Source organism: Eulemur rufifrons, chromosome 3 (assembly GCF_041146395.1).
Source record: "Eulemur rufifrons isolate Redbay chromosome 3, OSU_ERuf_1, whole genome shotgun sequence".
Lineage (NCBI taxonomy): Eukaryota > Metazoa > Chordata > Mammalia > Primates > Lemuridae > Eulemur > Eulemur rufifrons.
This window is the reverse complement of record NC_090985.1, coordinates 34850561-34866794: the sequence shown is the minus strand read 5'-3', so window position 1 is coordinate 34866794 and position 16234 is coordinate 34850561. Positions and strand designations below refer to the sequence as shown.

The following is a 16234-nucleotide window of genomic DNA, read 5'->3' as shown; positions in this document are numbered from 1 at the left end:
AAGATATCAAGGAAGAAAGAAATGTCCCAGACAGACTTACACAGAGCTTCAGCATAACTGGTTAGTGCCATGACAGCCAAGGATGCGAGTCCCACCCAGGATCTGCCTGTGTTTATAACATATATATTTAGCTCTGATAGCCACTAAAGCCAGGTACAGAAATAAATTGAATTTGGAACCTGATCTTTACATTACTGTATCATAAACTATGGTGATTTTTTTAAAAGAAGAATATGTTCAAATCCACTGCTCTAAGAAATAGTGAAAGCAGAGAGATTTTTGTACTGAAATTAAAAATACTTAAAAATATTATTTATTTCATCATTACCTTTTAAAATCCATATTTCATGTATATATGTTATAGCATGTATTTTTAGATATATGAAAATAATTAATAGAATAGATAATAAATGCACTTTTGTTAGATTTTGCATGCCTTCATGTAGTTTTGTTGATAAAGATGAGGATCAAAATATTTAGATAGTTTGGCTTATAAGATAAAATGGACAATTCCTAGTCTGGCATGCAAACTCCTTCATGTGCCTCAATTATCCCTCTCATTTCTCATGCGCACATCAGATCCCAGCCATCTGTAGACAAATCCTTGTCTGCACCCTGTGTTCCTTCTTCCCTCTTTGGGCCCATGGTGCTCCCTTGGCCTGGAATGTTCATTGCTTCATTCAGTGGAAGGGTCCTACTTGTCTTTTAGGGTGAAGCTTGGGTGTAACATTGGCCAGGAAGCTGCCCTGATTTCTCAGTCTGGATTATGTGCCTTTCTCTGTGTTCTCATTGCAACCTGGGTGAACAATAATTAGGGTGCTTTGTTATAATCATCTGTTTCCTGTAAACTAATTGAAGGCAGGAACTTTGCATGACTACTTTTTATATACTTCTTTTAACACTGCATTGTGTCTGGCGCTTGATTTACACTCGATAGATGTTTACTGAGTAGGTGAGTGGGTGGAGGGATGAGTGTTCAATAAGCTCTGTTAATATTCCTACATTCCCAAGCTCCTTGATAAAGAGCGTAAGCCCCTTGAAGGCAATATTCCTGTCCGAGTCATCCTCGTCTCTCTCACAGCCTGCAGCATCATGCCTTTCGAACAGCGGGGCTGAAAACACCTCCCTTTTTTTTTTTTCAAAGCATAAATGAATGAATGATTACCATTTTTATAGGAAAGTAAAATTGAATTGGGTTGAGAATATGGAAATGCTGAAATATATTAGATATTAGAAAGGCAAGCCATGAATATTAGAAGAAATGCTTGTAGTTAAAGAGTGAGGTGATTCTTGGCCCTGAGGAAGTTCCTAGTTTCTAGGTCATTGTTTTGACTTTAACTTTTAAGTTAAAAAGTATATGGAGCCCTATATCCAGTGACAACCAAAGCCGTGGGGGGTCATTGGGGGAAAAACCTAATAAGGCAAGAGAAGAAATAGCATCCAGGCCTTGAGAGGAGCATGTCAGTGTCTGGTGCACTTTCCCAGTGAGCTTCTGTGAGGGGGATTATTGAGAATGGTCATTTGTGCTGTCCAACAACTGTGTCCACTACTGCAGTATCCAGGTATAGAATAGGATTACACCTTCCAGCATATTTGATGTTATATGTGAGCAGAAGTAATATATGCTGCTTCTGGGCAGACGCTTTAGGAGCCTGATCAACTACACTCCCTTTTAAAAAATGTTCTGTCCTGTATCCACCATCAGTCAAGGAGCTCATGGTGAAGCCCTCCTAACCAGGGCCTTGACTGAGGATGAAGTATAGTGTACCCTGCTACTTCCCCATCCTCCCATAATGGACACAAAATGTGAAAAAAGTAAATAAATCTCTGTCATTTTACACCACTGGGATATTTGGGGGATGGATATTTGTACCTCAGCGTAACCAGGACTATCCTGACTGGCATAATTGTCAGTCACAATTCACATTTTTCTTATTATTCTATCACCCGACCATCACTGTCGTGTGAGGGTTAATATCATGTCCTCCAGTGCCAGACTGCTGTCACTTACTGCCTGCATAGGTCATAGGGAAGTTATTTTTACTTTTCTATAGAGGCTTCAATCTCTGCATCTATTAGTATAAAATGTTAATAATAATAGCATTGTCAAATAAAAAAATTAGGTGAATAAACTTTCCCAGTGCAGGGAGTTTAGAATAGTGCCTGGCATATACTAAGGCCTACTTGGTTGCCTATCGTTTATGAAGGAACTGCAGCCCAGGAAAGCAAAGTAAAAGCCTTTTCTGTGGCCAGAGGTCCGGTAAGCAGGATTCTAGGACTAAACTGGCACTTTTGTGTTTTTAAACCCCACAGTCTTTTGCAACATAGGCGCCTGGCAGGTGATTCTGGGCACATAGCTTAATCTGATCCTGAGTTGCAACGGCTGCAGAACAAGGCTCTACCTGATTGCTTCACTCACAGAGCTGTTGTGGGCCCCAAAGGAGATAATGGATGTTAAAGTGCTTTGCCAACTAATTGTGAGGGACTATTAAACAGCACAGGGTGCTAATGTCATTAGGCAATTAACATTATACAGGAAATGCACTGCAGCATCTTAATGAAAAGACGTTTAGATGTTTTTTTCCTCTACAAAACAAAAATCACAACAAAAAGACTTAAAATATCTTAACCGTGCTGCTTATTTTTTTCCCTTTCATTTTGTTATGTCTGGGATTTGACTTAAATAAAAGGTAAGAATGAAACTATGTAAAAGTAATTAATAATTTACAGACATTGATCCTCTTTGGAAAAGCTGCCCCGTGGTAGCAAAGAACCACAAACACAACATGTATTTCAAGATCAGTTCTTAAGGGGAGGACCTTTGAACATTCTTGAAGCTAAAACAGAGGCAATTCTGCTCTGAGTTGCAAGTCTTGTTCAATTCTTCCAGAGCAGAGCCCCAGGGATGTTTTTTTTCTATGCCCAAACAGCCACAAATTAAGAGAAAATGACTGCAGATCACCTGCATTATAAACATTTGCACCTTCTCTTTCTTCTCCGTACACTCTGAGGTTCTAGAGGGCAAGGATTCCACTCTTCATTTCCACTTAGCACAACACGTAGCACATAGGCATCGTCAGTTCTCAAAGGTGTTTAATGGACAAAGCTCAATGGCTTTCTTGTTTCATAGGCCTGTGGCTATCCCCAGATGGGTCTAAGTCCCAGAGGAATCACTTCAGATGCCTTTGGACCTGCTAGTTGGGGAGGGGAGCAAACCATCTCCTTTCAAGTAGAGTAGGTCTACTCTCTGTTTTTCATGGTGGGCTTCCACTTAAGATTTCTTTTAAATAAAAAAACACACTGAATAATCATTATTATTATTTTGTAGCTCTAGATAGCTGGGGACAAATACTGCAATAATTAACAAGCAAACAATTGAAGACTATTTCTTTTAATTGAACTATTAAGGAGGAATGTTACAGTTATATGGTATAAGATAAAGAATCTTAGAATTTTTCTTTCAATTTATATGCTACAAAGGGTTCTTTTTTAGCCAATTAATCAATCTATAGAAATTGCTGGAGGAATGACAGGAAGCGTAATCCAGTAGCAGTCATTGTTCTGTAAATCAGACTCTCATCACTGTCAAACAAATGGATGAGTAAAGAGACCTAACTTCAGTGGAATAGCAGTTTGGTGCTGTGGGATGAAGAACATCCAACTTCTCAGGTTTGGGATCGGATACAGGAATTCCGGTGCTGACCGTACCACCTGCTGCTCTGGGAGCTGGAGCAAATTCCATGTGTTTCCCTAACACCAGGGAGACACAGAGTCTGCATGAAGGCAGGCCTGGATCTGAAGTCTGGCTTCTCCACTTTCTAGCTGTGGATCTCGGGCTAGTGGCTTCAGTCTCAGACTCTCAGTTTTCTAAGGTGCAATGAGGAAGAGAACTGGTCCTGTGTAGGGTTGTTAGGGTGGTTCGTAAAATGATGCATGTAAACACTTAGCCTGGTGCATATTGAACACGCAAAAATAGTAGCTACTGCTAATTTTTATTAGTTATAACAACTTTCAATTATACAGGTTGAATCCTACCAATAAAAAGCTTATGAATTTGTCACTCTATCTACCCTTTCCTGTTGAAACTGTGCCGGCACCCACTCTATTTACATAGAAATAGCTTCAACCAACTCCTTTAGTACGTTCACTGGGCCGGTATCAGGCATAACCTGGTCAAAATGGGAGGGTCTAACTTACAACATAGTCAGAACTGATGGGCCCGCAGTTATCTGGAAGAAATGGTGCCCCTGAACATTCCAGAAAAAAACGAAAGGCAAGGAGGTCAGCTATGTTCATTGTGCTGGGTGTTTTGTGCAGATGTGCAGTCGAATTTTCATAATAATCCAGGGTATCATGACCAGCACCATTTACAAATGAGGAAACTGAGTCACAAGAAGGACACTGCTTTAGGTCATAAAACTATAGATGGAATAGCTGGAATTTCACCCCAGGTATGTGAGCCTAAACCCACTGGTCTATTTCTACTATCCTGCATGGCTTCTTTTAAAAAAAGGTACAAAAATAAATACACCGGCTGGGTGTTGTGGCTCATGTCTGTAATCCTAGCTCTTTGGGAGGCTGAGGTGGGAGGATCACTTGAGAACAGAGGTTTGAGAGCAGCATGAGCAACATAGCGAGACCCTGTCTCTATAAAAATAAAAATAAAAAACATTAGCCAGGTGTGGTGGTGCATGGCTGTCGTCCCAGCTATGTGGGAAGCTGAGGCAGGAGGATCACTTGAGCCCAGGAGTTCTAGGCTGCAGTGAGCTATGATTGCACCACTGCACACTACGGCCTGGGTGACAGAGTGATATCATGTCTCTAAAAAAAAAAAAAAAAAAAAAAAAAAAGAAAGAAAAGAAAAAAAATACACAGACCACTGTAGTATTCTGACCTTGCTCAGCCCAATAAATATGTGGATAACACAGTCTCTATGAATTAATCTGCAAAGCCAGTGGTCTTGGCCTCCTTTCTGTAGATCTCCTGAGTTCACTGAGGGTAATAGGCCACCTTACAAAACATAGGGTCCATTTGCTTTCTGAAAAGTTTGAAAGCCACCATGCTTATACTAGCAAGGAAGTTGTGATTTCACAAAGTGCTTCTCAATTCATGCTCTCACTGGGACAGCCACAGTGATTTTGAGAGGTAGATACCTATAAGTAGTATAAATTCCCATTTTATAGATGAGGGAAGTGAGGCTCTGAGAGAATTAAGGTATGCCTATTACCTCTTCCATGTCAGGCCTTTTACTTTCATAATCTCATTTCATCCTCACAACTACCCTGTGCTACAGATGTAGCTCATTCATTCATTCTTTCAACAAGTATCTGTTGAAGAACTCTGTAGACATAAGCAGTGACCCAAATATACAAACCATTTTATACATTCACGGGACTTTCATTGGGGTGGTTTATTCCCATTTTACAGCTAAGGAAGCCAGAGCCCAGAGAGGTTAAGTCACTCGCCCAAAGTCACACAGGTGGTAATGCCAGACTCCAAGCTGGATGCCGTTTGGACATTACTACTGTATGTACTCCCTTCAACATTAAACTCTCGCTTCTGGGAGTGGAAAGGTAACGGGGGAAGATCCGACCTCGCATTCCTATTCAAAAACAAGGCAGATCTAGTGAGAGAAAATCGAGAGCAATGATCCAGTCACTCATCACGCAGAGTTGCTGAAGATGAGCAGGATGCAGAGCCTGCCTCCCTTGCACCCCGAATCTCAACAGCAAGAGACCGAGTCAGGGCAGTTTTGTGCCAAGTCAGCATTTCCTTTTTGTGCCAGCTCCAGGGAAGGGGGAGTTCTGGATGTTTTAGGACAGTTTGTCTCCTGAAATTGCACTAACTCAGGGCTGGAAGAGGCTCTGGCATGTGTGTGTGGGGGGCGGGTGGGCAGTGCACCCATTAGAGCTTCTTTTATTCCCTGTAATTTCCTCCCCTTCCCTTCATAATTCCCCTTAGTGTTTAGTGCATTTCCTTTTCCAAGCTGCCCTCTGTACTACCTGCCTGGCAGCCACATAACCCCACAGCTGGGACCACTCAGCAACCCCTCTCAGGCCACATCTGGCCACGTAGGACGGCCTGCTGCTCTGCCTCCCTGCCTCCATTCAAAACCCCAAACATTCTGGGTTGGAGACATAGTTTCTTTTAAATACAACTGGAATGTTTGATGGAGTTATCACAATTTTCAAGATACATTGGTTAATACTTATGGATAAAAAAATTTTTATGATTCTCCGATTTTGCATGTGTCTTAGCTCAGGCTGCCATGACAAAATACGATAGACTATGTGGCATGAACAAGAGAAATTTATTGCTCACAGTTCTGAAGGCTGAAAGTATGGGATCAGGGTGCCAGCATGGCCAGGTTCTGGTGATAGCCCTCTTCCTGGCGCCCAGATGGCGGTGTTCTCACTGTGTCCTCGTATGGTGGAGGGAGAGAGAGACCACCAGCAAGCTCTCTGCTGTGTCTTCTTATCAGAGCACTAATCCCATCATGAAGTTTCACCCTCATGGCCTCATCTAACCCTAATTAGCTCCCAAGGGCCTCATCTCCGGATACCATCACATTTGTGGTTAGGGCTTCAACATATGAATTTTTGGGGGCAAAATTCAGTTCATAGCAGTGTGATTTATTAAATAAGGTAGTAAAACCTATTTTAAAAAAATCATATTATATTTTTAATTTTTTTATTTTTATTTGAATAATCATCTTTATTTTCAGTTTATCTATTTGATACTGAGTTTTAAAATAACAGCTTAATTGAGATATAATTCATATAACATAAATTCCCACTTGTAAGACATACAATTAAGTGGTTATTAGTATATTCACAGAGTTATGCCACCATTACCACTAATTCCAGAACATTTTCAACACCCCAGAAAGAAACCCTGTACCATGAGCAGGCATTCCACATCTCCTCCTCCTCTCAGCCCTTGGCAGGTAAAAATCTGCTTTCTATTTCTATGGATTTGCTTATATTGGACATTTCATGGAAATAGAATTGTACAGTATGTCATCTTTTCTGTCTGGCTTTTTTCATTTAGCTAAATGTTTTCAAGGTACATTTATGCTACAGCAATATCAGTTCTTCATTCCTTTTGTGGCTGAATAACATTCCATTGCATGGAGTAATACATTTTATTTATCCATTTATCTATTGATGGGCATTTGGGTTGTTTCTACTTTTTGATTATAGTGCTGCTATGAAAATTCATGTACAGGTTTTTGGGTGGGCATGTGTTTTCATTTCTCTTGGGTATATACCTAGGAGTGCAATTGTTGGGTCATATAGTAATTTTTTTACAATTTCAGAATATTACAGGGGTACAGATGATTTGATTACATAAATTGCATTTGTACCATCCCCATCCCCCAGATAGTGTGCATTGTACCTACTAGGTGTGATTTTATCCATCCCTTCCTCCTCTCTCCCACCTGCCTGATTTCCCATGAATGTTACTTCCATATGTGCACATAGGTGTTGATCGATTGGTTCCAATTTAATGGTGAGTACATGTGGCATTTGTTTTTCCATTCTTGTGATAGTTCACTTAGAAGAATGGTCTCCAGTTCCATCCAGGTTAGTACAAGAGGTATTAGTTCACCATTTTTTATGGCTGAGTAGTACTCCATGGTATACATATACCACATTTTATTATCCACTCATGTATTGATGGGCACTTGGGCACTTGTTTCCACATCTTTGCAATTGCAAATTGTGCTGCTATAAACATTTGAGTGCAGGAGTCTTTTTTATAGAATGTCTTTTTTTCCTTGGGATAAATACTCAGTGGTGGGATTGCTGGATCAAACTGTAGTTCTACTTTTAGTTCTTTGAGGTATCTCCATACTACTTTCCATAGAGGTTGTACTATAATAGTTTGTAGTCCCACCAGCAGTGTATGAGTGTTTCTATCTCTCTGCATCCACGCCAGCATTTGTTTTGGAACTTTTTGATAAAAGCCATTCTCACTGGAGTTAAGTGATATCTCATTGTGGTTTTGATTTGCATTTACCTGATGATTAGAGATGTTGAACATTTTTTCATATGTTTGTTGGCTGTTAGTCTATCTTCTTTTGAAAACTTTCTGTTCATGTCCTTTGCCCACTTTTTAATGGGGTTGTTAGATTTTTTCTTGCTGATTTGGTTGAGTTCCTTATAGATTCTGGTTATCAGCCCTTTATCAGATATATAGCATGCAAATATTTTCTCCCATTCTGTAGGTTGTCTATTTGCTCTAATGATAGTTTTCTTGGCTGTGCAGAAGCTTTTAAATTTGATCAGGTCCCATTTATTTATTTTTGTTGTTGCTGTGATTGCTTTTGGGGTCTTCTTTCATATTATATTTTTTATAAAGTATATTTTTATTATAATAGATTATTCACCTCTTAATCTTATACATTATTTAATACTTTTTGCTTCCTATCAATAAAAATAAGCATAATTTTATGATAAAAACTGAGATATCAACTTAGGTCTATGTGAGGGATTTAGCTCACAAAATTATTTTAGGGTGTATGGAGCAAAAAGTTTGCAGATTACTGTTCTAAAGAGCTAGAAATCAAACTCTTCCATTGGACCACTTCTAATCCAATGTGACAGAAAGTGTGTATCACAAATTATATTCCACACAACAAGTCTTACTAGATGTTCCATGAAGAGAGTTTCCTATTTAAACAAAGCTTTGTGGGACCAGTCAGTATTTCATGTCCGAATTGGGACAGTGATTTAACTCTAACTCTCATCCAGCCCTCTTGCTGGCTTCTAACATGGCCTAGACACATAGTCCCTGGCTCATGTACAGAGTATGGGGAGTCCTGGCTGACAATATGTGCATCTATTATCTAATTTAATTAATTTACATGTGCATACATATGTATAGACACACATATGATGTATGTTGTGATGGGCTATAGCCAGGCCAGCTGTAGGGACATAGATACAGTGAGAGCTAGAACATGGCTCTAACTGTGTGAACAGAATTTCTATGTAATACGGTTCATCTCTGAGTGCTGATGTGACCTCTCTCCCATCCTTGAGAGGACCCAGTGCAGAGCTTAAGGGTTCAGCCCGGGGCTGTGCTGGTAAATGTTTAACAACTGTCTCTCTGGGAAAATAAGATCCTGATTTGTAAGGTTTGTCAATTTCTGTGGTGTAAATATTCTTATCATGGCTGGTTTCAAGTTTCCAGCTTGATGTCAAGTGGCTCACACAATTCCTGCAAGTTTAACAATTAATTGGCTTTTGCAAACAGGCAGGAGCTGGCCTCAGCACATCACTTTTTCAGGCTTAAGACTTGGCGGATTCCTCTCTCTGTGTGGGCAGCTGAGACCAATGCAACTCACTTGGGACTCTGTGGAACAGAGAGAGGCACTGCAGAACCACCCACTTCCTGTGTCCTCACACCTTTGTACCTAGTGTGCTGCTTGGTTCTGCGAGGGCAGTGAGCCGAAGCCACCTCAACCATCCCCCAATATTCAAACCTGGATTAGCCCTTGTGATCTGGCCTCCCATTTTATTATCACCATTTCTCTGAGGAGGAAGCTGAGTCTCAACATGTTTAACATTCTTGGAAGTAGAATGTGAACAAGTTCCCCTGAGTTCCAAATCCTAAGCATTTTCCATTATATCACACGGCCTCTTAGCAGAAGCAACACTGGGTTAATGCAAGAACTGTGATGCGTGAATGGAGTGAGCAATGACCAAACAGTGTGCCAGGGACATTGGGGATAGCCTTCCATTTAGGGCCAAAATATGCACTGATCCAAGGACGCTCATGGGATACAGCTCCATCAGAGGCAGGGTCCCTGGCATTTAGAAGGCAAAGACAGCTCTGGTCATGCAAAGTCCAGTGCTCCCAAACCTCCAAAGTCCCGGCTACCTATCTAATGAAGTGAAAATGTGTTTGCTACTTTTTGACAGCTGCCCTAACTCATTTCCACATATTCTAACTCTGCACTTTTGCAGATGTTGTCACCTAGGAGAGGGAAGAACATTGTGATGGCTAATTTTATGTGTCAACTTGTTTAGGCCATGGCATCCAGATATTTGGTCAAATGCCAGTCTAGGTGTTGCTGTGAAGGTATTTTTTAGATAAGATGAACATTTCAATCAGTAGACTTGGAGGAAATCAGATTATTTTCCATGTGATACCCTGCACCACCCTGGGACTTTGCAGAGAGACCCCATTAACAAGAAAGCTCTCACCAGATGTGGTCCCTCGACCTTCGATTTAACCTCCAGAACTGTAAGAAATAAATTCATTTTCTTTATAAATTACCCAGCTTCAGGTATTCTGATATAAGCAACATAAAATGGACTAATACAGATGAACATGGCTCAGGGCCTTTGCTCGGCCACACGCAAGCTGTGTGTCATTGGTCAGAAGTTTTCCATCCTATCAGAGCTTCAGTTTCATCTGAAAATTGTTCCTCACAAGGTTGTTGGTATCAAGTGAAGTAAGTTGGGAAGATTATTTAGTAAGTGCATGGCACATTGATTGAACAATCAACATTAGCTTTGTCAACTATTACTAGATATATTCAATTTTTAGCATTACAAATAATTTTGCAAAAAAAGATCCTTATCCATGTAGTGAAGCCACTCTAATTGCTACATTTTTAAGAGGAGTGTGGACTTATGAATGCTGTATTTAATGACATTTTGGAACAGGATGAGAAAGGAGGCTTTAGGGGGAAATAAAGAGAAACAGAGAGAGAGTAAAGGAGAGAGAAAAGGAAAGAGGGAGGAAGAAGAAGGGAGAGGGGAAGGAAGGAACAGAGAGAGGGAAAGAGAAAAAAGAAAGCACAAGAAAGAGAGAGAAAGTAAAAGGAAGGGAGGCTGACAGGCAGGCTTGGGCATTCTTGCCTCAAGTGAGGGAAAGAAACATAATTCCTGTTTTTCATTCTTTGTCCTGCCATATTGCTTGTCAGGGCAACCCTGTCACAAGGATTAAGACCTTTGCTCTAATTAACTGTTGGGGACAAACCAGTTCCTACTTGGCATTCTGGTGTCATTCCAATGACTTTTTAGCAATTGCCCTGAAAAGACAAGGCTCCACAATTTTCATTAAGATTCATCAAGGACACTTTTTATAGATCATTAATAAAGCTGTTGCATAGAACAGAGCCCAATGTCAACTCTGGCATCTTCTCAGCTATCACAGACTCCCCAGAATAGACACAGGGTGCGTGAAGACAAGCCACCTGGAGCTACTGTTCAATCTATGTAATAGAAACTATTATATAAGCCTACTTTAATTAATTTAATTTTATGAACAGACATGCATGAGATGGTATTAAATGATTCACTGGAAAAATTACATATTCAACCTCTTTCTCTGCTATTAATCTTTTAGCTAATATCATGTTTCTAAAATCAAGTATGTTTGGTGAAATGAATTTACTATGAGGCTCTTTTGATTAGGGTTTATTACCTTGTTATTCTTGGATGTTTACTGATGTTTTATTCCCTCAACATCACGTCGGCTAATGTTTTAAAGGTGTATGTGGGATCTCCTAAGCTATACATTGATCCTTTGGGTACCAATGGTAGATTTCAGGCACCAGAAGCAATGGCACAAATCTGGAGTTGGGAGGTTGGATAGTATAAGGATTAAGTTGTTTTCACATCTTTGCAATTGTGAATTGTGCTGCTATAAATATTTGAGTGCAAAAATCTTTATTATAGAATGTCCTTTGTTCCTTTGGATAGATGCCCATAGTGGGATTGTTGGATCAAACGGTAGTTCTACTTTTAGTTCTTTGAAGTATCACAAGAATGGAAAAACAAGGACCACATATACTCACCGTCAAATTAGTACTAATTGATCAACACTTATGTGCACATATAGAAGTAACGTTCATCGGGTGTCGGGCAGGTGGGAGAGGGGAGGAGGGGATGGGTATATTCACACCTAATGGGTGCGGTGTGCACTGTCTGAGGGATGGAAATATTTGAAGCTCTGACTTGGGTGGGGCAAAGGCAATATATGTAACCTAAACATTTGTACGCCTGTAATATTCTGAATTAAAAAAATAAAATCATATACAAATAATTTATTTTTATAAAAATAAAACTTAGAGAAATATGCAAAAAATGCTAATAATGAATAGCTCTTGGGATATAATTATGATTGATTTTTCTCCTGTTTATGTTTATTTTCTAATTTCTCTACAAAGAATATATATTACTTCTGTAAGAGGGAAAATAAAAATTATTAACATCTAAAATATCACAATACATGCAATCTAATATTAAGCATATTTCTAGACTTCATAGCTTCTATTGAGTTTTCAAATTGGAACAAATAATTTTGAGGCTGAATAAAAGAATGCAACTTGTGTAAATGATAGACGGTTACGATTATTAACTTTTTGATAAAGCTATGTAATTGAGATTCTTTTTTACGTGCATTAAGGTGCAAATATCTTCTGCCAGCCATTCCTGAGAGTACAATAGTTGACAGTAAGACTGGAAACTCTAGAAGTCTGAGCCAACTGCAATCAAAGTTTGCCTAATTTCAGAGCTCCTGTTTATTCTTCTGTACCATGATTTCTTGCTAACTAGAAGAATTAATGCTGGACCTCAAGTCACCCACATTATAATCAAGGAGTTGTTTGGGTATTAATAGACTCTGACTCATGTAGTTAAAAAATATGCTCCTGAATTGTCTTATCCTGGTGAAATAAAAACAGCTCTTAATAAACTAACAAAAGAAAAAGCCCTTGAGTCATTTTGACCTATCCAAATTTCACTTCTCATTGTCCAACTCCAAAACTCTGGAAAGGAGATCTGAAATTGGATAAAATGGTCAGGATGGATAAGGTCTTCTCTAGAAAGAGAAATGATAATGCTCTAAGTATCTTAAAGCATTTTGATTACAGATATTCATTTATAATGCAGTGTCATCTCTGCAACTTATCTTTTGCTTAAGGTCAAGCTACAAACTCCTATGGAATGTCTGTAGAAAGTTTTACTACTTAAACTTGATTTTTTACATGGTCATAAATCACAGATTTTCAGAACTGGAAGAGACTTCAGAGCTGTCTGGTCTGATTTCCTTATTTTGTAGGCAATAAATCCAAGTGATCTCCCTAAAGGACATCCATGGACAAAGACCCCCTGGTTTTGCTACTTTTAAGTAGCAAAATTTTGTTACTTAAACTCAATTTTTTACATGGTTATAAATCACAAATTTTCAGAACTTGAAGAGACTTCAGAGCTATCTGATCTGATTTTCTTATTTTGTAGGCAATAAATCCAACTGATCTCCCTAAAGGACACACATGAACAAAGGTCCCCCAGTGACATGTTTGTCACTGTATTCTAGCACAGTGTCTGACACATAGTGTGGCTCAACAAACACTTGTTGACAGACCTACTGATTGACAAAATAAGGCGCACACACCTAATCGGTTGTAGAGATCTCCAGTCTTTTGGGTGTCAGTACCATTGATTCCCTTGACACCAGTTAAAACATTATCACAATTCATCCTAGTTTTCTGGGCAAAATTCCCAGGTGTCCAAATTAATAGTTAGAAAGCATCTGCAACCTTTTCCATTTACCAAAGGGGAACTCTGGCTCCTCTCTCCATAGTCCCTAAAGGAGACACTTTTAAATCTCTACAGAAGACAGGGCAACAGCAGAGACATTAGCAGTCTCTTTGTCCACCTACCTACTAGTTATTAGGGTGATGAAGGGTTTGGTTTCTATTAGACACCTCATAGAAAAGTACCATACATTTTCATCTCAACTGCTTATCTCCTAAGTCCTCTTTTTGGCTTTATGGGGGACTTTCAGAGAATTCTCTCAAATGGGGCACAAGAACTCTGAAATTGCTTTCAAATACTTTTCCTTCCCATGAGGACAGATGGCACAAAAAGATGTGACAATTGAATATTTGCTTAAGATGATAGAGGTCTACATGTGCCTCCCCAAAGGGAGGCTGCTGTCACTATGGCACATGATTTCTGCTGATGGAAAGGTACTAAAAGGATTTAGAAGATTCCTAGCCTCCTCGGCCCTCACTGGAACAGTAATCTGGCAGTTTTTACAGAGGCCTGGATGCAGGCAGAATTCTTCTGGACCCACCCCCGTCACCAAGCTGGCCAGCCCAGAGCCAGGGCAGTGGCCTAACGCAGGGCTGGGACTCATGGCCAGATAATGCTTAGAATTATATTAGATATGGCACAAAGGGAGAGAGAAGGTCTCTAGAGTGTTTCTGTCTGCTGATCTTCAAATTCCTTTTCTTTTGAATGAAAGAGTAAAAATATGATCTTGCCCAAACAAGAAAGAAATTCAAAATTTTGGCCTTAACACACCTAGACCTGTGGCCTCTGGGTCCTGCTGACTGTCCACCTCTCCACGTCCTCCCTGAAGGGCTCCTGCTGCTCGTTTGCTGGAGCAATTGCACGCCCAGCTTGCTGGGTGCAGAGTCCAGCAGAAGGCCCTGAAGCTCTCCCACAGCACCCCATGTGAAAAGACTGTGAGCGACCATCTTTGTTACTTAACTTGCCAGCTGTTCATGAAAGCATTCTTTCAACAAAATATAGTCTTCTTCGGGGGATTTTCGTGCTAACTTCTGGGAGAATGTGATTTTCTCTAGTTAGTTTCCTTTGGGGAAAATGGGGTTGTCTATGAAAATGTCTTTTACTGTGGTCTAAGTGGGACTTTGCAGTGAAAAGTTCAAAATTGTAAAGCCACGTTTTGAGAAAGTTTCTATTGCAATAATTTTTCCCTGCTCGTATCCCACCTTAAAGAACTTGTTCTAAACGCAATGTTTTTCAAGGCTGGCTGTATGTTCAGCTCATGGCAGAAGCGTACAAAATCCCACGCTCTACCCTAGACCAATTAAGTTTGGTATTTTGGGGCCACCACCCAGGAACACACACACACATATAGTAATATACATGTAGTAATATATATATGCACATTTATTACTATATATGAAGGAATTCTGCCTGTGTATTCTCTCATTACTGCCTTTGCTGTGGTTGTGTGAGGATGGGACATATAGGCTCTGTAACCAATTTGGAACCCTGAGGAGAGTTCTGACAATACTGAACTTCTACTCTAAAGCCATACACAGTCTGGTTCCAGAGTCCTCAGCCCCAATAACTCCTCCCTTGATCAAGCCTCTATTTGTCAGATATGCTGACCAAAGACCAAAGCACTTGCCACATACCCATGAAGCAACTCTGGTGGCAGCCTTTTAATGATTTCCTGTTGCCTTTAGGATAAAGTGCAACCCCATAACACGGCTGAGAAGGTCCTGCGTGCCCTGGCTGCTCCTAGCTGCAGTCCATCTGTCGCCACCTTTTCCACCCCGGGCCTTGCCAGCTGCCACTGCAGCACATCCTGATCTCTACACATGTCCAATCTCTCTTCAAAGCTCTTCTCTCTACCTCCAGGATCCTGTTGATGTCCACCCACCTTTCAGGAAGCAGCTTAGACATCGCCATTCTGGAAAGCCTTCTCCAACATCCCAAACTGAATTAACTGTTCCTCCTCTGTTCCCTCAAGCACCTGGATTTGATTTATGACAAAGCTTATTATGCCACACTGAAACTGTCTATGCGTTCATCTCCCCTTCTGCACTGTAACCTCCCTGAAGGCAAGAGCTATGCTCATCTCGTTCCTTGCTGCAGCTCCACAAACACATTTATAATTGAAACTTGTAGCACAAATAATTAAAAGTGAGGTATAGTTAGAAAATAAGGAAGCTAACAGGTGCATTGATTTATCTGAGAGAACCAATGGGCGTGTAGTTTTTGTGAAATAAATCAAAGGCTCTGCTTTTCACCATCTACACGAGTTACCGCAAAGGCTAGATAGGGCTGTGTGTCTTCCTCATCACGCACACGGAAGGCGCAGGCGGTAAGGAGGAGATCACAAATTACCTGATGGTTTTGATCATGCTGAGGCCCATTTCGACACAGCAGTGGGCATGGTCCTGGCGGGGCTCAGGGAGTCCGGAAACGCAGTAGTAGCAGTCCCCCAGGATTTTAATACGCAGGCAGTGATGCTCCTGGAAGGAACAGAGTGGGAGGGAAAGGACTGTGTCAGCAGGAGGATCGGTTCTTCAGAAAGGCTTGGAAAAGAAGTGAGCAGCCTCAGGTGGTCTGCACCTTGGAGCCAGGAGCACCTACCGTTGAAATGCACTTCCCTGTCTTCCCAGGAAATCAGGGCTGTACTCAAAACGGGGTTTGAAGGGCCCAGAGGTGGA

The 16234-nt window shown here is 40.5% G+C and overlaps 1 protein-coding gene across 1 annotated transcript in view; it reads right to left on the bottom strand.

Moving 5' to 3' along the window:
* ADCY8 (adenylate cyclase 8) overlaps positions 1-16234 on the bottom strand; it is a 221129-nt gene that overhangs the window by 104758 nt on the left and 100137 nt on the right. Inside the window, exon 5 of the mRNA XM_069465970.1 lies at positions 15909-16036. Coding sequence (XP_069322071.1) covers positions 15909-16036 — 128 coding nt within the window. The remainder of the gene's footprint in view (positions 1-15908; positions 16037-16234) is intronic.